Raw genomic sequence first — 26,393 nt, forward strand, 5'->3', positions numbered from 1 at the left:
GGGAGACTGGAAAGATAAGGTATGGGAGATTTGTTTTTGTACGAGGGTGGGAGGATAATTACGGTCAGTGATGGCTTCAGTGAGAACCTCGGTATATTTAGAGAAGGACTGCTCATCACTGCAGATGCAACAACCACGGGTGGCTAGGCTGTACAGAAGGAACTTCTTGGTATGAAATGGGTGGCAGCTGTCGAAGTGGAGGTACTGCTGGTGGTTAGTAGGTTTGATATGGACGGAGGTACTGAGGTAGCCATCTCTGAGGTGGAGGTCAACATCTAGGAAGGTGGCTTGTTGGGTTGAGTAGGACCAGGTGAAGCAAATGGGGGAGAAGTTGTTGAAGTTCAGGAGGAATGTGAATAAGCTGTCCTCACCTTCAATCCAGATAGCAAAGATGTCATCAATGAATCTGAACCAGGTGAGGGGTTTAGGATTCTGGGTTTTCAGGAAGGATTCCTCTAGATGGCCCCGTAATAGGTTAGCATATGATGGTGTCATGCGGGTGCCCATAGCCGTAATGCGGATTTGTTTGTAGGTAATGCCTTCAAAGGAGAAGTAACTGTGGGTGAGGATATAGTTCGTCATGGAGACTAGGAAGGAGGTTGTTGGTTTGGAATCCATAAGGCGTCTGGACAGGTAGTGTTCGATAGCAGTAAGGCCATGGGCATTACGAATGTTAGTGTACAGGGAGGTGGCATAAATAGTGACAAGCAGGGCACCGTGTGGTAAAGGGAAAGGAACTGTGGAGAGTCGGTCGAGGAAATGGTTGGAATTTTTTATATAGGAGGATAGGTTCCGGGTAATAGGTTGAAGGTGTTGGTCTATGAGAGCAGAGATTCTCACAGTGGGGGCACAGTAACCGGCCACAATGGGGCATCCTGGGTGGTTGGGTTTATGGACTTTAGGAAGCATGTAGAAGGTGGGAGTGGGGGGAGTGGTAGAGGTAAGTAGAGAGATGGACTCTGGGGAGAGGTTCTGGGATGGGCCTAAGGATTTGAGTAGTGACTGGAGATCCTGCTGGATTGCTGGAATGGGATCACTGTGGCATGGTTTGTAGGTGGAAGTATCTGACAGCTGACGGAGTCCTTCTGCCACGTAATCCTTGCGGTTCAAAACAACGGAGGTGGAGCCTTTGTCTGCAGGCAGGATTATAAGATCAGGATAAGTTTTTAGATGGTGGACTGCGGTTCTTTCTGTGGGTGTAAGATTAGTATGCATGTTGAGGGATTTGGGGAATGATGGTGAGGCAAGGTTCGAGGATAAGAAATTCTGGAAAGTTAACAGGGGGTGGTTTGGAGACAGTGGGGGTGGCTCAGGGTTAGATGGCGGAATGAACTGAGTTAGACAAGGTTCAATATTGGTCTCTGGTTGAGTCTGATTGGTCGGGTTGGTGGCAAAGTGTTTCCACTGTAGGGACCGAGAGAAGGAGAGAAGGTCTTTAACTAGTCCTGCATGGTTGAATTTGGGAGTGGGGCAAAATGTGAGGCCTTTGGAAAGCACTGATATTTCTTTGGGACTAAGGCTTCTGGAGGAAAGGTTCATGACTGTATTCAGGTTGGTTTAGGTTTTGGGTTCTGTGTGGTGGTGGGAGGGAGTTTTGAAGGGTGGGATAAGTGTAGTAGGTCTGCGAGACAGGGTTTGCCAGCCAAGAGGGGGCGTGGGTTTCGATTATCTCTTGTCATGCCCTAAAATGAGAAATGTTCTACCCACTATCCTTCCCACCCCTCCTATCGTGGTATTCCGCCATCCAGCAAACCTACACAATATACTCGTCCACCCTTACACAACCCCTGCTCCCAATCCCTTACCTCATGGCTCATACCGCTGTAATAGACCTAGATGCAAGACCTGTCCCATACATCCTCATACCACCACCTACTCCAGTCCAGTCGCTGACATCACCTATTCCATCAAAGGCAGGGCTACCTGTGAAACCAGTCATATGATTTACAAGCTAAGCTACAACCACTGTGCTGCATTCTATGTAGGCATGACAACCAACAAGCTGTCTGTTCGCATGAACAGCCACCGACAAACTGTGGCCAAAAAACAAGTGGACTACCCTGTTGCCGAATACCCTGCCAAACATGATACCCCTCATCTCAATGACTGCTTCACAGCCTGTGCCATATGGATCCTTCCCACCAACACCAGCTTTTCTTAATCGCACAGGTGGGTACTTTCCCTGCAATACTTCCTAAGTTCCCGTAACCCTCCTGGCCTTAACCTTCGTTAGTCACTGTCCTCACCCATCTAGCCCCATCCTTGTTCCCATTCCAGCACTACACAGCCGTCATTTTACCGCCACACCCAGTCTTTTAATTTATTTTTATTTTTATTTCTGTCCTTCCCACTACTTACCCCCTCCCCCCTGCGCACCTTCTATCCTGCCCTCCATCTAAACTGCAACACTTCACTGCCCGTCACTCTCACCATACTATCCCTCTCCCTCCCCGCCCCAGCCTCCTCCTTTCCCCCACCCAGTCGCCACTCCCATCATGCACTGGTGTTGCTGCTCGCAGTGTAGTTTCAGCTCTCCGAGACTGCAGACGTGTGTGCAAGTTGCGCTGGTGTGTGTGTGTGTGTGTGTGTGTGTGTGTGTGTGTGTGTGTGTTAATGGCCGAAAGCCATGATTGTGTGAAATCTTTTTATTGTGCCTATCACGACTCAGCATCTCCGCTATATGGTGAGTAGCAAATTTCCTTCTCTTGTATTGTTACATCTTGGCATCCAGGTTTTTCTCTAAATGCCTTCTTCATGATCAAGTCGACAGAAACAAGATCTTTGCTCTTTATTGTACATTAAAATCCAACTAATGGCATTCGCTAAAGAGAATGCACAAAGGTTGCAGTAATAAAGGATAAGTGGCACTTACTAGACTTTTCCTCCAGAACAATAAATGAAACTAGAGGGAATAGTGACTGCAAAGAATGCAGAATGCATATCCCCTGTCATTAGCTGTAGCATCTCAAAAGGAAACCACTAATGATATAAAGCTTTTCGAGATGCTAAAACTGTGTATCAAACACTGACCATGCTGTTCACAGGTAGTGTCCACTGCTGGTAGTCCAATGTAAAAAATGTTCATTGTCACAAATATGCCGTTGAATATTAAAAATTCTCTTCTTACATGTGACATGTCATCTCTCTAGTTTCAATGACTCAAGAGAATGGAAGAGGCTGACCCCTTTGATTAAGGACCATATGGGAGAATATTAGAGAGTTTGGAAGACAAGAGAATATCAAACAAAATATTCAAGAGAACAAAAGTGACCAGAGTACAAACTGAAATTTATATATATATTATTTTTCATTCTTCTATTTAGCTAAGCCACACCCTTCAGTTTAATACTTAAGATTATGCCTTAATTAGAAGATAATTGTCTTGTTCTCCTAAAATGTTGTTCCCAGTTCTTTGCAGGAAGCTGGAGAAATGTACCTGTGCAACTGAATGTATTCTCTCGGTCTGCCCAGCAGCTGGAGCAACCTATCAGCCAACTTGTTCTTCCCAACACCTTGATTGCCAACAAGGAGAAGGTGTTCACCCAGCATGAAATCTTGTAGCATCCATTCCAGTACTGATAGATGCTGCAAAAAATACATGTAAAGTATAATAACAATGGACTCCAAAAAGCTGTCTAAAGGTTTAAACAAAGAGATATTTATTACTATAAGGTAATATCTTATACTGAAAATAAATAAAGATGATGTTTTGAATGCTTGGTGCTCAGCAGCTTTCAGATGTTTAGCAAAGGACACTTCTATACACCATGAGCCATATATAAGTTATCATTTTGCAGAAATCCATGTACATACAGTGTCTGTTCCTCTGTATCAGATGCGACTGGTGACGAGTTACAAACCTAAAAACCAGTTTTTTATTTCTAGTTCAGATCATGGTGTTTACAGCAAAAAGATTTTAAAACACACACATACACACACATGCCCCCATCAAGAGTGAATGGTGATATGCCCTTAAACTCGTGGTTAACAGTAGATAAATGATAAAACCACAGCACATTATTATAAGTAACACACTGTCATAGGGATCTTTGATACATTCTGGTCTTGTGAATGTCATACTAAATCCCATGCTGGACCAGGATTAGTCTCTCCACTCATTTCAAAATAAGAAAAGAAAACAACAAGCAATGCACAACCCAAAACAAAGTGGCAACAGCTGCTGTACTATTGCTCACTTAAGTTGGAAGTGTCATAAACTGAATAGTTCAGTCCCAACCTCTACCAGTACCTCTTACAACCACAGTTCAAACTCTCCCCACCCCCACATAACACTGCTACATTAAAGTGTCCGCATATTATTATGGTTATTGTCATTGTCATAGAGGTCATAGTTTACATTGTAATTCAGTAAACAAATGCAGTTACAAAAAAGCCCAGATAAATTACACATTAATTACAAACTGATGTTAAATATTGTGAAACAAGTCAGCACTTTCAATCAGTTCATGTAACTTGTCAAATTATAAACAGCTGTACAAATTGGACAGTCTTCAATGATGTAAGGAGAAGCCTCTGTAAGATTGTTAAAGTCTAAAACCCGGGTGATCCCAGGTAATAGTGCAATTACTGGAAAATTTTTCCTCCGAGACACTATAATGCCATTGAAATATGTACAGTTTGCTCACAAAGAGAGGGGCAAGGACTCCCTACTTATGAATCAGCAAAAGTCAGTAGGAGTTGGTCAACTTCAGTCTGCTCACTTTTTGCGTCCAGCTGTTGCCAGCCTCAGCATCTAACACAGAACATTGCATATGTAGCTATTGTGAAGTGTGCTGTTTTGTTGTGTAGATAAGTAGTACATCTGAAGTGCTTCCTGGCCTATCATGGACAACATCAAATACTACTCCCACTCCTCAGAGAGAGGCAATGGATAGTACATTACAGAGTGGAGCAAGGAAACTAATTAATATTTTGCTGAAGGTTGTGAGCATGCAAGCAAAAATACAGAGTTGTTCCATCCACACTATCAGACAACACAATGAACAGTGACATATACAGGAGCAAGCTTCAGCTCTGTAAAAGCATTCAAAGATTTTGTAATTATAGTCCTAGGGAATCACCAAAAACTCCCACAAAAAGGAGGTAAATTTCAGTTCAGATTTTCCTGTTTCACAGTGCTCTGATACTGTCTTCTAGTAAAATAATTTCTTGTCATCCAGTAAAAACAATATCAGTCATTCAGAAACCCCAATTAGCCAAGTGGTTAAGATACTTGATTGGCTGATGAAGGTAGTAGGCTCAAGTCCTGTCGTATGTCAGAGTTTTAAATTTTTATTTTATTTTATTTTATTTTTTTTAACATCATAACAGAAACACATTTGGAAAAAAGAAAACCACTTCAGCTGTGTGAAAATCCTTTTTTTTATTGAAGTCTAATAAATAAAATGACAAAGCATATTAGTACAGCTGATGCAGTTTTCAATATTCCAAGCCGCATATTCCAAGCAGTGGCTGCTGTCACTATATGGTCTTTTGTAAAAGAAATGACTGCCATCATTATTTTTATTCAATTAACTACGGCTGCATCATGAGACATCTGGGAGCATAACCAACACTACTGTATAAGTGATTTCAACAAGTCAGTCTTCCACTTGGGACCTCTCCTTGTTACTTGTAACTATACATTCTACATAAAATTTAATTCTACTTTCTGACATTATTTTTTAACTCTTTTTCACTTAGGCCAAGATCAGCTGGGAAAATCCAATTGGATAACTTTGACAGGGTGTCTTGAAACAAGAAATTGAAAACTTCTGCTTGGTACAGAAGGTAGGTCCCAGTCTGCAGAAACTTTGAGCAATACTCGAGGAAATCGGCTGTTACATCTCTGTGGAACATTTTGTTGCCAATGGGATTCACATGGAAAAAAGTGCAGAATAAGAGCTTTTACTGCTACAGTGTGGAGACAGTACTCATTGGTGGTTGCATTTCACAGTATAAATCAAACATTTGGGAAACAGCCACCAAAATATTCTACCTGCATGAAACTTCATTTCACAGTATAAATCAAACATTTGGGAAACAGCCACCAAAATATTCTACCTGCATGAAACTTGGATACACAATAATATGGCAGTTGTTAAACATTAGAAGGAGGATGTTGTCAGTGTTATGCAGTGGGAAAACTCTTCTAAGAGACTTACTATTGGAGTGTTGGATCAAATAAGGGGTTCGTCGGGAGTACCAACTAAAATTCTGAGCTACATCCACAAAAGGTGATTACCGTGATCAAACATTTGCAAATATGGTTCTCCCAAGTCTTTCTCCAACATTGGTCACTGTGATGGACAACACTTCATAAGAAAGTGGTGGTCAAAACACCCACACTGTACAATACCGAAACGAGGATCTTGCAATGGCTCAAATGAGACATGTTGCCCGTAATGAGAGCATGAGGATGCACAGGCTCTGTTTGCTTTAATTCAATAACACAGATCTGCTAAAAAATGTATGTGATCAAAGAAATGGAAAGTGACAAAAGCTACACGGTTGTCCGCTTGCCACTCTATAATTGTGATTTGAGTGCGATAGAACTGGCATGGGCAAAAGTAAAACAGTTGTTTAGGGAGCACAGCATTACAGGGACATGTCCAAAGACAATCTGTTGAATATTGCAAGTGAATCTCTTCTGACAGTAACTGTTGATGACTGGGAAGCACAAAGCAGGAAGGGCCAGCAAGTGGAAGAAGATTACTGGAAGCATGACAGTGTCGTTGAATTCACAATACATGAAATTATTATTAATACTGGTACTGCTGAATCAAGAAGTAGCAACAATAATGCATCATGCACAGATGGGAACTTAATAAGACTGACACTGAGTGATTTACGTTTAAATACAGTTCATCATTACACATGTGGATAATTCAAAATTTCCTCATTCTCTTTTTGTTGCCACAACATAAATTTTACGACTGGTTCTCTTTAATTCTGAATTGTCTATGAGAACTGATACAGATTTAGTAGCCACAAGCACCATCATTCAAGATGAAACTATCAATTTTGATTTCATGAACCCTCTAACTTTAATTACACCTGTCTTTCGCAGATGTGCAACATGTAGCAGTTGACAGCTGTTAACAGTGGCAGCTAACAGATGTCACTGCTGTTCGGCGCACAAATTGTATGTGAACGCAAGAGTGTTGCCAGCAGTGCTTGATGTTTATGGGACTTGTTCCTCCCCCTCTGCAGTGCCCCTCACCCTTCAGGCAGGCTATGTGCTGGGAGTCACAGGGTGGGGCTTGCTTATTCTGATTCCTGCAACTCTCTCATATTTCGCTCTTCTTCTTGTGAACAAACTGCATGCACTCTCTAATTTGTATAAGAAAGCTTGACTTTTAATTTTGTTTCTAAATTATTTAAAACAGTATGAAGATCAAATTAACATTCCTTAAAATGGGCCACAGCCAATTTCTTTCCCCATTATTGTCAAAACTACAGCTTCATCCCTAATGAATTCCTTGATATGTAGATGTTAAAACTCAAAAGAAAACTGGCAACAGTGGAATTATGAAAAAGCCATGAGCCATTTGGCCTATCATGAGCAAATAATTCAGTTATGTTAATTAAATATCTTTTAAAAACTAACTGGTTATTTCGGATAAATGACCAACCTTAAAGTATTATCCGATGTGTTGGCCAAGGAATTTGCTGTAAAGTCTGCATATGAGTTGCCAAAACTACAATGGCATGAACTTCAGGGAATGACTTGAATATGGATAGAGACAGGTAGCTGAAGATAAATGTTGCAACATTTACAGTAAATAGCAAATGCACACAACACAAATGAGAGAGACTAAGAAAAAGCCAGAAGTTACCCAGTATATCTAAGTTCACTGTAATCTCATTGGCAGTAAACAAGACTCGTATCTAAGCAATTTGGCTGGCTAGCCAATAGGTACATATCTGATTTATTATACACTGACATAAAATACCATGACAAGATTTTCCAAAGAAATGCCATTTAAGGACTAGGTTACATTAACTTGTGTTGTTATGGGTCTCTCTTAAAATAGTGTGACAATTAATATATACAAGTTTGCATTGGTTGCCATTTATAGGTACACTAGCCTTTCCATTGTGGATTCACCCACGTGTGCATTCAACACATACACTCTATACACCTCCTCCTCCCACCTCTCTGTATCCACCTCTTCCTCCCTCTGCCTCTCTGTCCACCTCACCCTCCCACTTCTGTGTAGCCTCTATTCACCACTCTCTTCGTCTTTTCATCTCCTCCTCCCCCTCCCACTGTCCATCTCCTCTGTCCTCCATCTATCTCTACAGCCGCTACCACCTCCGCCACCACCTCCTCCTCCACGCCCTCTTTGTTGTTCTTCTCCTTTCATTATCCCTACCCATTTCTAACTCCCCCTTTCCTTCTCCTCCCCCCCCTCTGTCCATCCCCTCTTGCCTGCTCTCCCCCATCTCCCCATCCATCTGCTCCTGCCTCCTCTCTGTGTCCATCCCCTCCATTACTTATCTCAACCTTCCCCCAGCCATGCCCATCCACAGGTATAGCCCCTGCAGTTCAACAAAGCAGGTTGATACTACTCCAACACAACACACCTGTCATGCAGGGCAGCCTACACATTGGGGGCAGGAAAATTGTTTCTTGCCCCTGATGTGTAGGCTGCCCTGCACACCAGGTCGATAAAGCAAGCCGATACTACCTCTGCTTGACACGCCTGTCATGAAGGCCATCATACAGGTCAGGGGCTGGAAAACGTTTACTGTAGGTCAATACAGCAGTTGGACACAGAACATGCCTGTTGTGCATGGCAGCCTAAATGGCAAGGGCTGAGAAACATTTTCGTCCCTATCTCTGCTACCACTGGAGCTGGGAGTTTACCAAATTTGTTTGAAATCAGTCCAGGAATTTGGGAGATCCTGAGAGAGAGAGAGAGAGAGAGAGAGAGAGAGAGAGAGAGAGAGAGAGACCACACATGCACGCACGCACGCCTTCCTTCCATGTTCCATTCATGAATTGTGCATGGGAAGAATGACTATTGTTAGTCTATGTATTACATCTTTTTATAAGATTTCCTAGTTGTGGACATTTTGCAAAATGTAGTATGTTACCTGGCTCATCCCAGAATGCACACTCTCAGAATTTCAATGGCAAGCCTCATTGTGGTGCACAATGCTTCTCTTGTAATGTCTGCCATTGTATTTTCTTGAGCATCTTCAGAATGCTCTCCTACCATCCAAACAATCCCGTGAAAAAACGTGCCACTTTTCATTGGATCTTCTCTATATCTTCTATTAATCCAATCTGGTAAATTTCCCCTACTAAAGAGCAATACTTGAAATAAGTTGAACAAGTGCTTTTTAAGCACCTTCTTTTGTGGGTTAATTACATTTCCTTAACATTCTTCCAATGAATCTCAGCCTGTCATCTGTGTTTCCTATAATTTGTTTTATGTGATCATCGCACTTTAGATCGCTTCAGATGATTATTCCTAGCTACTCCATCAAGTTATTTGTCAACAATAGTGTAATAGAACAGTGGGGGATTTCTTCACGTATTTATGAGCAATATTTTACCTTTATTTACATTCATGATAAACTACTAGTTCCTGCACCAATCATCTTCCTGCAAATCACTAGTCTTATGGCACTGATACATCCCTATACATAACTGCACCATTTGTGAAAGAGATCTTGCAACTTCCGATGTTATTCACTAGATCATTTATACATACTGTAAGCAGTAACAGTCCTATTACACTTTCTTGGGGTACTCCTGAAGTTACCCTTACATCTGCCAATTTAGTTTCACTAAGAACAGTATGTTGAGCTCTACCTGCAAGGACATCCTGAGTCCAATCACAAACATGGTACAATACTTGGCAAGTTCATATTTTGTTCACTGAACAACAGTGTCAAACTGTATCAAAGACCTTTCTGAAGTCAAGGAACACAGCATCAACCTGAACACCACTGTCTACGATGCTAAACACCTCGTCAGTGAACAGTGATAGCTGAGTTTTGCAAGATCTCCGTTTGTGTAATTGATGATGATTTTTATAGAAGATATTTCCATTCTCAAAAATAATTCTAATGTGTAAGCAAGTCTGATTCAACGATACAGGCATATAAGTATGTGCATCTTTCTTACCACCTTTCTTGAAAATGGTCAGTCGATTGTCTTATGATAAATTACTGCTAGAAAGGGAGCAAGTTCTTACACATAATCTCTGGTAGAATCTCACTGATATCTCATCTGGTCCACATGCCTTTTCACCACTGAACAATTTTAATTCATTTTTTATTCCACAATTATATACCTCAAAAGTTGCTATTCTGATGTTCATGCAATGATTGTAAGGAAGAACCATAATATGACCTACCACAGTGAAACAGTTTTGAAAGAGTGAATTCAGTATATCTGACTTTTCTCTATTGTCTGCCATTTCATTCAGATTGATCAGTTAAATTATATTTTCAAATTCATTGAATGCTGTGCAGTAAAGGATCCTCACCAAATGCGACTCATGGATAATATTGAAAAAATTCAAAGAAAGGCAGCTCGTTCAGCAATACCATGAAATTGGGGAGAAGGTGTGGGGGTTTAAGGTCATGGTAATCATTAAAACAAAAGCCTTTTTCACTGTGATGAGATCTTTTCATGACATTTCCATCATCAACTTTCTCCTCTGAAAGTCAAAATATTTTGTTGATTTGTACCTATATATTTGTTTCAGAGTGGAACAATAGAAAAACAGTGAGAAGGAGGTTCTATGAACCCTTTGTCAACCACTTAAGTGTTGATTGCAAAGTAATTGCACAGATTCAGATATAGATTAGGAAACTTATGATGTTCTGCAAACTATCTCTGAAGTGCTCTGCCATTACAGCTCCTGACACAGAGGGGCTATAAAACCATCCAATGACCACATCTGGCTTACCTTTTCTTACTCACCTTCACCCATGTTATTTTATATATTATCCTGACACTCCTATCATCTCATTTTTTTAATGCTTCATTATTTTTCTCCATTTCCTAACATTACAATTCAGATTTTTAAGACTACAGTTTTACAGCAACAATCATTGACTAATTTCCATATCTCAAAAGTCCTCTCTTCCTGCTTCATATTACACACAATACTGAAAATGGGTCCACCATGGCTTACCTGAGGGATGTTGAAGAATGTTATGTCTGGAATCTTCGTCTTTGCTGCTGTCTTGTATCGAGGTGCGACAGTTTCACCAATCTGCACCACATTTTCATCCACATCACATTTAATAGCTGATTCTTCCATTTCAGCTTGTTCAATTGGGAATCCATTTTCTGTTAGTGCTGTGTCCAATATCTGCCTAGCCAAAGGAGGCAAAAACCTAAAAATTTAGGAAAGTCATTCAATAACAATCTAATTGAAAGTAGCAGCACATCATCCGTAAGTCAGCACGTGTTGCTGACATGCAGGCCACACAGGACTTCTTCCAAGCACTGCTCAGGATGATCACACAGCTTGCAGCACCTTGGTATAGAAGTGTATCTGGTCTGTGGGTTCCCAATACTGTGATGATTGGCAGAAGAATGAGATATCAGGCTGCTGCTACATGCTGCCAATATGAGCAGTGGTTGGAGGAAGATCTGTGTCACCTGCATGTCAGTAATATGTACTGGTTTTTGAATGCTGTCCTATGTTAAAGTATTACAAAAATATAGTATGACTATTTTTTATGCGTGGACAGGACAACTGTTAACAATTTGTGGGACAATTGACAACCACATTATGTTAGACATGCTTTTCTGGAGGGACAACTTTCAATGTTGTTCCATTGCAATGAACTTGTAGGTGGGAGATTGTTCTCTCAAAATGCACAGCTCAACAAGAAGAACACTGTCATGTGGTTGAATGCAATAATTAAAGATATTAGTAATGTCTAACAACCACTACCTTGTGACACTGTTAAGAGATGTGCTGTTCTGTTAAAGCAATTTTTTAATTACAACTGCTTTACAGGCAAATATACAAGCTTCCTTTATTGTCTCATCTATTAGAGTTTGGGAAATACATTTCCCATATATACAAACACATATTATTATTTAAACATCAACCAAGATATTTTTGTATATTAATTCATGTCCCGTGTATCACACATTCTGACAAAGCAAACCACTAACCTAGACAAGCATGCACGATGAATACTCTCTCGTTGACTGTCCATGGGGTATTGCGACAGACGGCGTACTATCCTCAGAAGCTGTCGTGTTGACAACGAGTTTGCTAGTGACCGTAATGTTGGGTCTGTGGAACTGCGTAATTTATGTGCAAAGTCTACAATGCCAGACATTAACCTTGCCTGTTGTGTGCCATACTGCAAAAGACATGTTATTTTCAGTACAATTTCAACCTACAGACTTTCTTAAACTGTCACTATTATTTTCAAGACATTGCAAAAATATAACATGAGTAATCACACAACACTGTGTAGAAAGGAAGATAAAGGTATAAAGTCTTGCTGATGAAGTGGTCAATAGAGTTCAGGAAAGGGAAGGAAAGTGGCCATGTCCTTTTTCAAAAGGACCACCAAAGCATTCATATTAAGAGTTTTAGGCAATCAACAGAAACCATAAATCTGGATTACGCAGGAATATGAACCACCATCTTCCTGAATGTGGTTCCAGTGTCTTACCACTATGTCATCTGCCATGCTTGGTCAATGTTATGCTATTACCATCACACAGATGTCAGTTGCGAACACTAACAAATGGAGAAACAGGTATTGAAACACTAAAGGAAGTGTATGGCATTGGAATTCTATGAACATGGTTCCCATTTTTCAAGTGAATCTTTTGATAACTGACACACACACACACACACACACACACACACACACACACACACACACACCACAAAAATCATTTAAATATGGTCACAGAGGAAAAACACAGGTAAATTACTGACTGCTGAGAAACCACTGTGCCATTTCTGGAGAGTGTTTCAACAGAAATGTACTCTCTCTCTCTCTCTCTCTCTCTCTCTCTCTCTCTCTCCCCCTCCCTCTCCCTCTCCCTCTCTTTCCTTGTATCTGTGTCCCGCACTTCCGCAGGGTTGGTATGGTTATCCTCTGATTTGGCAAGGTTAATTGACTGGGTGATCGGATGCCCTTCCTGTCGCCACCCTGGTGGATGATTGGATGATTAAGACAATACAACATGATGAGGACAAAGACAACACAACACCCAGTCCCTGAGTGGACAAAAATCCCCAACTCAGCTGAGAATTGAACCCGAGCCCCTTAGCGCAGCCATTCCGTCACATTGACCACTCAGCTATCACGGCGGACTCAACAGAAATGTAATGGTTATTACAACACAGTAGTCTCAAGCAATCACTGGAATTGAGAGGCAACTGGGACAAAAGCAGGTGGCTGACAGGTGTTAGTGGAGACTAAGATACTGGTGTAGTGTACGAAAAGGGCTGTGTGTTGGTGGTGGTGGAATTGGGGACACAGCTGCTAAGTAATAAAGCTGTGTAGCGGCCACAGACAATGAGCACATTGTTAACCTGTATGTTTTGCAAATGACTAGCCATGCTTACACTCAGTTACAGGTTGAAGGTGGCCATTCATAGAGATTGACAGTGACTGGTGGTTATGCCCACATAAAATGCTAAGCAGTGATTGTAGTAAAGTTGATATGTGGCACAGATGGTTTTACATGTGATCTGCCTCTTAAGGGATGGGATACAATGTGACCAGACTGGTCAGGATGGGCTTGCTCTATGAATTGGTAAATTACAATAAGAGCATCACAGACAGAAGACATGTTTTAACAGGATAGGGAAGGAAAGAGAGCTGGACATGTCCTTGTCTAAGGATACATACAAGCATTCACATAAATAATTGGTAACGGGAAGCCTAAGACTGAATGGCCAGATGAGGATCTGAAGGCTATTGCTTCTCAATACAAGCCAGGCCCAGACTATATGGACAGGTCAATTCAATCCTTCAATTGGAGATTTCAAACACACATGACCTGTGTGGCAACAGGTTGGTAACAGCAGCAGCATAAGGATGGGACAGGATGTTTCGTATGTTAAACAGAGAAAAGAATAGCACTTTTCAAGACAACAGTGAATTTTGAGTCAGCAGGATACTCATTACTTCATGGCATGATTAGTAGTCAATGCCTTAGTGACAGATGCAACTCATTTGTTCCAGCCTCAGGTAGTATTGTGCAAAGACTACACATTAGGTAACATCTGCTTTCATGTAGCATGAAAAAGAGATGAAGGAGCGAGAAAGTCACATTACTACTGGTTCATTTGTAGACCCCTTAAAACGAGCAGCCAAATTAAAAATCCTTCTAAGTGTGAAATCAGTTTTGTAATACGTTTTTAGTGGCAAAAAATCTCAAAGTTGTTGACATTCAACACAAATCTATGCTGTATAGGAACAGAATGTTTTTCTGTCATACTCTGTTTAGACAGAACACAGTTTACGATACCTCACATTGGCAGCAACATGGAGACTGGAGGAACAAACAGGTCAATGACGGCAGAGTTTATGAAGTGAACAGTAAACCAAAAACAAGTCCAGAGTGTAGCAAATTGTCTTACACTTATACAAACAGTACAGGGAGCAAATCCAGCAGCACTGAAGGCTTCAATGACTAACAACCGACTGACTGGTAAGTACAGGTTTTGGTATTTAAGGGCAGTCTTGCCTCAGTGGATGGCTCCAAATGACATACTTGCAGCTGTGTTAGCGTCCCTTACTAGAGCAAGCTGCAGCTGGAGTATGAAGCCCAAGTATCTCTGACTGTCTTCCATATTGATATTTGGTCTGGGTGGGGACTCCACATCTGTTGGACATTAACTCTCCACCCCCCCCCCCCTCCCCCCTTTACAGAGAGAGAGCCTCTCATGATAGTTCCTTAATGTGATCATCTGAGACAGAAGCCAAAGCTGTTTTTGAAAGTTCCAACCAGTCAATGGGTTCTTGGGTGCATTTTGACCCAGCCTGCAGGATAGTGGATTCTGCTCATGACAGAGATGGGGACAGAGGGCAGCCTGCATGGGCACCTCAGTTTGGAAATGCTCAAACTCCATTGATTGTGTGGTGAGGGGTGCACTGCAGGTGGTGGGAGCTATAACTGGTTTAGGAGGTGGAAGCAGTTCCATCTCCTTCAGCTCCTATCGTCAGTGATTGTCAACCTCTTGTTGATGGTTAACATGAGGGTGGAAGTTGTTAACAACAGCAGCCAGGCTTGTCCCTGGCACTTAGTTCATACCCAGCCAGCAGATGAGGGGAAGGGGGGGAGGGGGATGGTAAGTCTCATAGTAGGCAAAACTAATTTTGATGCCTAACTAGATCCTCCTGACTGATTGCAACCTCAAGCATTTTTATGCCCCCTACGGCCAAAAATGAGGCCTTGTGGCCACCCAGCATTCACCTACATAATTGGTAATGGGAAGTCTAAGACTGAATGGTCAGATGGGGATATGGTGAACAGCATATTAACTACAAAATGCTTTGTAAAATATGAGTAACATGAACCCTCTTAAAAAAATAATGGCTACCAGCCAATTTTGCCAACAATTCCTTCATATGAGAAATTAGATACATAGCGACATTTCCTTGAGCATTAACGGTAGACTTAAAACCACCACAAATTCTGTGTGATCCACTTGGCTTCTTAACTACGACCATGGGCATTACCCACTGGCTAGATGACACTGGGGGTATTATTCCCATACTTTGTAATCTATCAAGTTCCACTTTTAATTTGATCACTCATAGTGAACGTCACTGGGTGTGGTCTACAAAACTTAGACACTGCTGATTACTTTAAGGATATATGATCTAAGAAACCTGTTGCACAATCTAATACAAGTTCAAACAGTTGCTTGTATTGTGCACATAATGTATCAAGTTCTGTGAATAGTATCACATCTGAAATGAGGTTCACTTATACTGTCTTTGGAAACCAGACACCATGAAAGCAGATTAGCCAAAAATGTTAGTTGCCACCCAAGCACTGACTACCAAAAAGGGTGGTTGCCGAGCTACATGTTTATACTTAGTGTGGACTACAATCTGACCCCACAATGGGCTTGATTGGCCATTGTACACCACCACTCCGTGAAAGGTGTCACAGTTATGGGGAGCCAATGTGCCAGTAGGTGTCCACATTAACCAGAGACTCAGTTGCCCCTGTGTCCAATTGAAAATCAGCTGTTGCTCCATTCCATTTCCAGTTGTAACATAAGCTTGTGCATCCTGGTTGCTGCTGCTGCTACGGGCACTAGCAAGAAGGCACGCAGAATGCTGATGGCCATTGTTATTATCGCATACTGGCTGAGACAGACACTTGCTAGGTGCCCCAACTGGTGACACACAAAGCAGGTCATATCAAGGAAAACGCAGTGATGCCATCAATGCTGTGGGCCCCAGCAGAGGAGCCATATGAAGCATGTCCCATACCATAGGGTGGAGAGGGAAGGGGGGGGGGGGGGGAAGAGGAGGCTCTATAGATTGGGTCATCAACTACTCTCAGGGAGCTAACCCTGAAATGAAAGCACAGTCGTCCAGGTTAAGGGTTGAATGCACAGTCGATACCCCTGCCGTGTAAAAAGCCTATCATCATGACAAATTTAACAAGAACTACCCTTACAAAGGAGAATTGTGCCAAGGAACATGAACACAGATATAATAGTGCTTAAATCTGGAAAATGGAATGTGCATACATTGCTGCAGGCAGGCACTATGAATAGTATTGCGGAAGAGATGCTAAGGTATGGAATGGGAGTTGCTGCACTGTAGGACATCAGACTGAATGGAAGGGGTAAGATTCACAAGCACAAATTCTCCCTGTGTTAGTCAGGAAAGGATAAAAGACAAGTTGAGCCTCCAGGGATATGCATAGATCTGTTATTGCTTTCACTCCATTTAATGACAGAATATTTACTCTGTGTATCAAAGACAAATTCCACTATGTGACCTTCGTGAATGTACATGCACCAACAGTAGAGTCAGCTACATGAGGTTTGTGATACAATACCTAGATATAACTCCATAACAGTGCCTGCCAATTATAAAACCAAACTGGGCGAAGAAGAGGCTTTCAGAAGCATGTCTGGCTAGGAAAGTCTGTGTGATAAAACTATTCATAACAGTATGAGGGTTGTCAAGTTTGCTTCTGTGAACAAGTTGAAGGCAGTAAGTAACTGTTTCCCTAAGAAAAATATCTACAAAGGGACCTGGAAAATAGTGCAAATAAACTGAAGCGAACCAAATAGACTATATATTGCTATCAAAGAGATGGGCATCCGACATGGAAAATATGCACACTTTCCAAGGATCTAATTCCAATTCTGACCATTGTCTAGTAGTAGCCAAAATGAGGCAAAAATTTGCTATGACAAACAAAGGAAATAGTACCAGAGTAAAGAATCAAATACAGAACAACTGAAAAATGGGTCTACCATTTAAGGGTATCAGAAGAGATTGTGACAGGAGTTACAAACAAAAGATGGTGAAGACTATACAGACAAAGAATGGAACTCAATTTAAAAAATTATGATAATTAAAAGAACAGTCTTGATTGCAAATTTCTTTTAATCGGAGTGACCAGTTTCCTTAAGGATCATCTTCAGACTCCAGAACAGCAGGTGAACTTCTGCTTCTATGGAGCAGGCTGCACCAATCCATGCCGCTGAACTGAGCAGTTATCAGACTGATATAAGATCGCTGACAACATTTTCAAAAAAATTTTAAAAAATTATTCTGACAACAGTACATGAAATAATGAGGGAAACAAGGAGACTTAAAAATGATGACACATCTAGACGTGCAGTGGAACAGAAAAAGGAAGCAAGACTGAAGTGCTCAGAGTGAAATATAAGATAAAACCAGGCATCATATAATAGAAAGAGAATACAGGCAGCAACGATATGTAGAAGGAAAAAAAGGAAGCCATAAGGAGAAAGTTAGAGAAGATGGAAGAGCACTACCAAAGGAATGAGAGCAGAAAATTTTATAAGAGAATTAAAGAGGGCACTCAAGAATATAGACAAATAATAACAGTATGTACGGACAAAGAGGGAAATTTGCTTACAGACAAACAAGATGTTCTGAACAGATGAACAGAATACATCAATGGAATTCTGTATGGCAAACCTACCAAGAATGAGCAGCCACTCTATTCCACAGCAGATCCAGAGATAGAACAACCTATATTACAGGAAGTACAGAAGGTAGTGCACTATCTAAACTGATGGAATAACTGCAGAACACTTGAAAAATAGGGGAATTGGTCTCCATAAGTGAATCCACAAACTTATCAAATTGATATGGAATCAGGACAGAATTCTGGAAGAGTGGACCTTAGGTGTAATCCAAGCAATACATAAGATAGGACACAGAGCTTATTGTTTAAATTACCTAGGAATTACCCTGCTGAATGTAACCTGAAAGATTCTCTCCAGTGTTATCTACAAAAGGCTAGTTCCATATGCAGAAGGGATACTGGGAGAGTATCAGTGTGGATTTCAGCCTAATAGTTCAACAACAAATCAGATATTAATAAAGGAGTCAGACAAGGGGATGTCCACTCTATGCTTTTTAAGCTAGCTCTTGAAGCAGGAATTCAAAAGCTTTGAATACCTGGTTACATAGGCACAAAGTAAGCCCAGATATGCCGATGACACAGAACTTATTAGAAGAGAAGAGTTTCACCAGAGAGAACAATAGGTGAGCTGAAAGAAGGCACACTACCTAGAGGCCTTGCTCTTAATGAAATGAGGACTAAGTACATGCATTCCACCAAGAAGGAAAATAATAACTTGGATAAACTATCAGCAGCAAGTCTCAGTTTGGAACATGTGCCGAACATTGAATAACTGGTATGTAAAATTAATATGTCTAATTCCATGTCAACTGAAATGAAACTGTGCACCCTAAGTGGTAAAAGATGCTTTCTCATGTTTAAAAAAATGTTTAGTCGCTAGGTTATTAAACAGACAAATGAAACTGCAAATTTATACAGTCATGATCAGGCCAGTTGTAATCTACAAATGTGAAATGTGGACATTAATGAGTACTGATGTACAGCAGCTTAGGATGTTTGAATGCAGGGTTCTGTGTAAAATATGTAGGGCTGTTCAGGATAACAATGGTTTCTGGAAGTCTAGAACGAACAGTGAGCTGGATCATCTTGTACATGGAGCTGACATTATAAAAACATTAAAAAGGAGGAGAACAAATTGGCTTGGACATGTCCTTAGGGTTGATACTGGAAGAACAACTAAAAATACTTATGAATATAGGCCAGCTTGAAGAAGACAGAGGGGAAGGGCTCGGAAGGAGTGGATAAATGACAAGGAAGAAGGTATAAAATCTCTCAGAGTCAGAGGATGGTAAAGAGCTGTGCTGAAGAGGGCAGAATAGAGAAAACTTGAAGAGGCTAAGACCTGTGCAGGGCTTAACACCATGAGAAGAAGAAAAATACAAGCTAAGACCTGTGCAGGTTGTAATACCATGAGAAGACGAAAAATGCAAAGGTATAGGTGTACGATTTTTGCGGTATTTTTGCTGTTCCAGTATTTTATTTTATAGCCTAAACGAGATTACTTTCTGCATAATGAGGGTATACTAATCTGCGCCTGGTTAGTAAGTGAAGCTGGTCCAAGTATTTGTGGTAGTGCCTTGGCAAATTATCAGTATATTGGCAGAGGGATGGCAGATGTGTCAACCCCCTGCAACGAGATCATCTGGAGTGGAAGGAGTAGCAGCTGTCCCAGTACATGTATTATTGTCTCTTGGTCAGCTTATAATGAACAGGAGCTCTTATGGACCTGTCAGAGTGGTAGAGGAAAAAAGCCACGAAAAATGACAGCACATAGAGTCAAAGAGAGAAAAGTGAAATGAACTGGAGAGAAGGTGTTAATATTGTGCAGGATAGTGGTCCTCTGACACATGGTATGAGTTTCACAAAAAAGCGTGATTACCAGTTAAAATGCAGATACAACAACCAATGAGAATACTATTTTCAAGGCAGAAGTAGTATTATGGATACTGCTAACATATTAATATGCAATATGGGGATCACAACTTTCACACACATTTTTTCCCAATTTATAACAAAAAACAACTGACTGATACTTTAAAATGTATAAATTTCACTGAGAATTCCAGTAAATATCAAAAATGGCAAGGGCACAATGAAAATATAGGGGTTAAAATTGAGAGAGGCACTAATGATTATAATAATGAAATCCTTTCCAATGACAAGTGCTTATTACACAGCATGATAACGATCACAGTAACTTGGTAAATAAGTGAGTAACATGACGTGATTGCAGGCTCTCTCCTTGAATTTCACAAATGAAATTTTCTTGGGTTACTGCTGATAACCCACAATGATTTCGTCAATCAGTTTCCCTGAACAAATGATATGTCTGAAGCCTACTGCCAGCTGATTACTTTTTGGTCTCAAAATACAACTAGAATGGATGTCACTCTAATTCAGACATCCACAAATAAGTAATGGATATGACAGCTATCTTAAATCCCATTGCAGAAATGAATTGAAAAGATACACCCATTGATAACTCAAATTGGCGTATATCATATGCTTGAAAATTAGTTAAACACAATAAAGAAAACTACGTTCATAATGCTAGTGCTGGAACTTCCAGAATATGTTGCACTTATCCATCAAATGGATGAGTGATTACATACTACAAGAAATTCTGCAAACTTTTGATAGAAATAACAAATTCTCAAACAACCTCCTGCAATGTTTCTGTTTCCATAAAGAAGTACTTAATACAATTCATTATCATGTAAATACACTTACCAGATGTGATATGATCTGTAGTTCTTCCTCCAATGAGAGGGGTCGCATTTCGTGAAACAGAAACAAACTCAATAACTCACTCGACAGCCACTGATTTCGACCTTGTGAACCTGCAAACACACACATTTTACCAATCACTGTGGCACAAAAGGAAATTTCATCTAATTCAGAAAAAGGATTTGACAGAAAGGACAGACAACCAGAGTTAACTGTTATCAACATTAAGATAATTAGATATGGAGATCCAGCTCAGATGGACAAAGTGGAAATCAACTACTAAATTTTCTTCTGTAGCCATCTGAGCATCTCCCTCAAATGGGAGACCATAACATCATTTTTGATAGTCAAATAGGTATCTAAACTAAACCATGCCAAACATAAATTCACTGTTCTAACTAATGAATCTGACAGACCAGTAGCTATGTGTTTAATGGATATAGAAGTTCAGGCTGAAATAAATAAATTAAAACTAGTACAAACAATATAAGAAAAGATAGATTGCTACTTACAATAAAGAAGACACATTCTGTTGCATACAGCACAATCAAAAGACACTTACATAAAGCTTTCAGCCACAGCCTTCATCAGTGAAAGAGAAACACATACCATTCATACTCACAAGCAAAAGCACATTCATGTACACATGGCCGCCAACTCTGGCAGCTCAGGCTAAAATACAACTGTCATGTGGGATGCAAGCAGCAATCTGGAGAGGGCGGGGAAGGAAAGGAATAGTAGTGAATGGGTGGGCACAGAGATGAATGCTATCTGGCGAAGTGTGCAGGAACTAGAACGCTAACAGGTGCAGCGTCAGGAGGTTGTGGGGCAGGAATTTGGGGAAAAATGGAGTAAAAAAGAAGTAGTGTGGGCAAAAATTGGTTAGTGCATTGGCAGAGGGCGGCGAACAAAGAGAGTGGGAGATGAGAAAGGGGAGGAGATGAGAGAACAGAGGGGGTGGAAACTGTTGGGTGGAGGATACGGGGATAATATGTTACAGTAGGTTGCGGCTGGTATAATTATGGCAGTGAATGTGTTGTAAGGATAACTCCCATCTGCAAAGTCAGAAAAGCTGGTGGTGGAGGGAAGGAACCAGATGGCTCGGGTAGTGAAGCAGCCACTGAAATGAAGCATGTTATGTTCAACTGCATGTTGTGTCAGGGTGATCTACTTTGCTCTTGGCCACAGTTTGGCGGTGGTCGTTCATCCTGGTGGATATAAAAAGCTGTGCAATGTTTCCACCAGAGCTGCTAAATGACATTGCACAGGAAGCTTGGCCCCGGATGGGATAGGATCAACCTGTGAAAGGACTGGAACAGGAAGTGCTGGGGTGCTGAGTGAATGGATTTGGGCAGATCTTGCATTGGGTCTTCCACAGGGATATGATCATTGTAGCAAAGCACTGGGGTTGGGAGTGGCACAGGCACGGACTAGGATGTTGTGGAGGTTGGGGGGGGGGGGGGGGGACACCACTTTAGGAGAGATGGGAAGGATCTCAAGTAGGATGTCCCTCATTTCAGGGCGCGATGATAGGAAATCAAAGCCATGGCAAAGGATGGGTTCAGTTGTTCTAGTCTGGGGTGGTACTGTGGGACAAGAGGATACTCCTTTGCGGCTGGTTCTTGCAGGTGGTGGGAGGATTGAGAGATCTGTTTGTGGTCTAGGTCTGAGGGATAGTGCCTGTCCATGAAGGCCTTAGAGAGACCATCAGCATACTGAGCAAGGGAGTTTTTGTTGCTGCACATACGCCATCCCCGGGTGGCCAGGCTGTATGGGAGGGATTTTTTGGTGTGAAAAGGATGGCAGCTGTTGAAATGCAGATACTGTTCATGATTGGTGGATTTAATGTGGACAGAGGCGAGGATGCAGCCATCAGAGAGGAGGAGGTCAATGTCTAGGAAGGTGACATACTGGGTTAAGAAGGACCAGGTGAAGTAGATGGAAGAGAAAGTACTGAGGATGTGAAGAAACAATGATAGGGTGTCTTGGCCCTGAGTCCAGATCGTGAAGATATCAATGAATATGAACCAAACTAGGGGTTTGGCATTTTGGAAGGCTAGGAAGGTCTCCTCTAGATGGCTCATAAACAGATTGGCATAGGAGGGTACCATGCAAGTGGCCATGGCTGTGCCACGGATTTCTTCTTCTTCTTCTTCTTCTTTTTTTTTTTTTTTGTATACATTCCCTTTAAAGAAGAAGTAATTGTAGGTTGGGATACAGTTAGTAAGGTGTATGAGGAATGAGGTTGTGGGTTTGGAGTCTGAAGTACATTGGGAAAGGTAATGTTCAATAGCAGTAAGACCGTGGGCAGCTGGTGTATAAGAAGGTGGCATCAACAGTGACAAGTAGCATTCCAGGATGTAAAGTGCGGAGATGGTGGAGAGTTGGTGAAGGAAGCGGTTGGTGTTCTTGATGTGGACGGCTAGATTAAGGGAGGTGTTAGTCAATGAGGGCCAAAATTCTTCCAGTGGGGGCACAATAACCAGCCACAACGGGGCGTCCAGGAGTGTTGGGTTTGTGGATTTTGGGGAGCAAGAATAAAGTGGATGTGCAGGGTAGCATAGGGGATTGGACTCTCCTTTGAAGAAAAGATATACAAACAAACCTGCAGCACAGCCATGGGCACCTGCAAGCACCTTCCTATGCCAGCCTTTTTATGGGCCATCTACAGGAGCCCTTCCTAGACTCCCAAAACGCCAAACACCTAGTTTGGTTTAGGTTCATATGATATCTTCATGATATGGACCCAGAGTGAAGATAACCTATCATTATTGCTTCACAAACTAAACACTTTCTCTACCATCCACTTAATTTGGTCCTCAACACAGCATGCCACCTTCATAGACATTGACCACCCCCTCTTGATGGCTCCATCTCACCTCTGTCCACAATACCAGGTGTAGAAGTATGAAGCCAGAATTTTGTTGCAACAATTACATGTCTGTTGTTTGAAACTGATAAACAATATTTTATACAAAATAATCTCCATTGCTATTTATACATCTCTCCCACCACTCTGGCCAGCTGTGAATGCTAAGCAAAAAAAAAAGTTAACAATTCTTCTTTTGAAGCGAACCTGTCAGCGAACTATTTTTGTACATTTTCATATAAATTGAAGTATTGTTTAGCGAAAGCATGTCCCATAGATGCAAACAGATGATAATCGAATGGAGCCAAGTCTGGAGAATAAACCGCATGCCCCAGTATTTCCAAACTGAATGCTTCGATCGTTTCCCTGACCCATTTTGCTGTGTGTGATGGGGCATAATCATGGAGAAATATTACTTTGTATTGCCTTCTCCATATTACAGTGATTTTCCACGTAATGCTCAATTTAAGTAGATCATCTGCAGTTGGTAGCAATCAGTGTTAACAGTTTCACCAGGTTTTAGCAGCTCATAATACATGACACTCTTCTGATACCATCAAACACAAACTTCTTTCCAAAGCGATTTGGTCTTGCAGTGGATGTTGATGGTTTACCTGGATTCGCCCATGATTTATAACACTTAGGTTTCTCAAAATATATCCATATTTCATCACCCATCACTACTCGATGGAGAAACGACTTTCCTTGGTATCTGGCGAGCTGCATTTCACAAGTGGTCTTTCGATTTCCTTGCTGTCTTTCACCAAGTTCATGCAGAACCCATTTCCCCACTTTCTGCACCTTTCCCATAGCTTTTAACCGAAGAGAAACGGCTTTCTGTGTCACATTCAATTGTTCCGCAAGTTCCTGTTGAGTTTGAGTATCATCTTTATCCAATAAGGCCTGCAATTCATTGTCTCCGAATTTTTTTGGTGGGTTCCCACGCTCGTCGTTTCTCATCTCAAAATCACCACTTTTCAATTTTTTGAACCACTTGAAAAACTGTGTTTTCCTAAGAGCCTGTTTGCCGAAAGCTTCAACAAGCAATCAATGCAATTCTGCACCAGTTTTCATCAAATGATAACAGAAAACCAATTCTGTCTGCAAATCGAAGTTTGCAGGCACAAAATTCAACATGTTTATGGATTTGAAGCAGATACTGCTGTATGGAACTTGGGTTACTGTGTGTTGGCATTCGTTGTCAGCTGTTACAGAAAGCAGATGATGCTGCAGACATGGTCTCATGGGCCCTGCACTGATGGCTAGCACCATCTATAAGGAAATTCCAGTTTCATTCTACTACACCTGGTAAATCTACTATCACCAACATTACGTGCATTGCGACAGATGTCATCTCTTCCACACCAAAAAATCCCTACCACACAGCCTGGCCACCTGCAAATGGTGTATCTGCAGTGACAAGAGCTATCCCTCTCAGCATGACAACAGTCTCAACAAGGCCTTCTCAGACACCTACTATCCGCCCGACCTAGTATGCGAACAAATCTCCTGTGCCGTTTCCCCTCACACCCCCAATCCTCCCACAACCCCCAAGAACCAGCCACAAAGGAGTGCTGCCTTCGTCACCCACTACCACCCCAGACTGGAACAACTGAACCACATCCTTCACCAGGAATTTGGTTACCTATCATCATGCCCGAAATGAGGGACATCCTACATGAGATCCTTCCCACCCCTCCTGAAATGGTGTTCTGTCGCCCAGTCACCCAACCTCCACAACACCCTAGTGCATTCCTATGTCATTCCCAATCACAACCCCTTGCCACAAGGATCATATCCCTGTGGAAGAGCCAGGTTCACGACCTGCCCAAATCCACCCACCCAGCACTTCCTATTCCAGACCTGTCACAGGTTTATCCTATTCCATCAGTAGATCACCCTGTGGCATAACATGCAGCTGAACATAATATGCTTAATGGCTGCTTCACTACCCGAGCCATCTGCATCCTCCCCTCCACCACCAGCTTTTCTGACCTGTGCAGGTGGGAGTTACTTTTGCAACATATTCTCCACAATTACCCGGTCTCAACCTACTGTAACTTACTGTCCTCGTACCCTCCACCCAACAGTTTCGACCCCCACTGTCATCTCATCTTCTCCCCATTCTGATTCCCCACCCTCTTTGTTTGCCACCCCTGCCAATGCACCCATCCACCTTTGCCCATTCCACTCCTTTTTCGCTAACTGCCAGCCCCACTACCTCCTGATGCTACACCTACTGGCATTCTAGTCCCTGCACACTTCGCCAGACAGCATTCATCTATCCAGCCACCCACACCCTACTACCCCTTTCCCTTCCCTGCTCCCTCCAGACTGCTGCTTGCATCCCATGAGACAGTTGCATTCTGGCCCAAGCTGCTGGAGTTGGTAGCAATGCGTGCACAAGTTGCTGGAATGTGTATATGAATGATATATGTTTCTCTTTTGCTGATGAAGGCAGTGGCTGATAACTTTATTTAAGTGTCTTTTAACTCTGCTGTCTGCAACTTAAGGAGTCTTCTTTACAGTAAGTAGCAATCTACCTTTTCCTACATTGCTGTTGTAGCCAAAAGGAGTTTCCATTCTTTAAAATTAATAAAAAAGTTTTATAGTGATGTACAATTCCCTCACATGTAAGAGAGAGGAATATCCTGCATAACAAATAAATTGCCATCACATTAAGTGGGT

The 26,393-nt window shown here is 41.6% G+C and overlaps 1 protein-coding gene across 1 annotated transcript in view; it reads right to left on the minus strand.

Moving 5' to 3' along the window:
• Positions 1–26,393, minus strand: part of LOC126094492 (von Willebrand factor A domain-containing protein 8) — a 268,216-nt gene that overhangs the window by 150,261 nt on the left and 91,562 nt on the right. Inside the window, exons 12-15 of the mRNA XM_049908901.1 lie at positions 20,840–20,949; positions 12,158–12,351; positions 11,160–11,364; positions 3,437–3,585 (exon numbers count right to left, since the gene is read on the minus strand). Coding sequence (XP_049764858.1) covers positions 3,437–3,585; positions 11,160–11,364; positions 12,158–12,351; positions 20,840–20,949 — 658 coding nt within the window. The remainder of the gene's footprint in view (positions 1–3,436; positions 3,586–11,159; positions 11,365–12,157; positions 12,352–20,839; positions 20,950–26,393) is intronic.

This window comes from Schistocerca cancellata, chromosome 8 (assembly GCF_023864275.1).
Source record: "Schistocerca cancellata isolate TAMUIC-IGC-003103 chromosome 8, iqSchCanc2.1, whole genome shotgun sequence".
In the NCBI taxonomy this organism is placed as follows: Eukaryota; Metazoa; Arthropoda; class Insecta; order Orthoptera; family Acrididae; genus Schistocerca; species Schistocerca cancellata.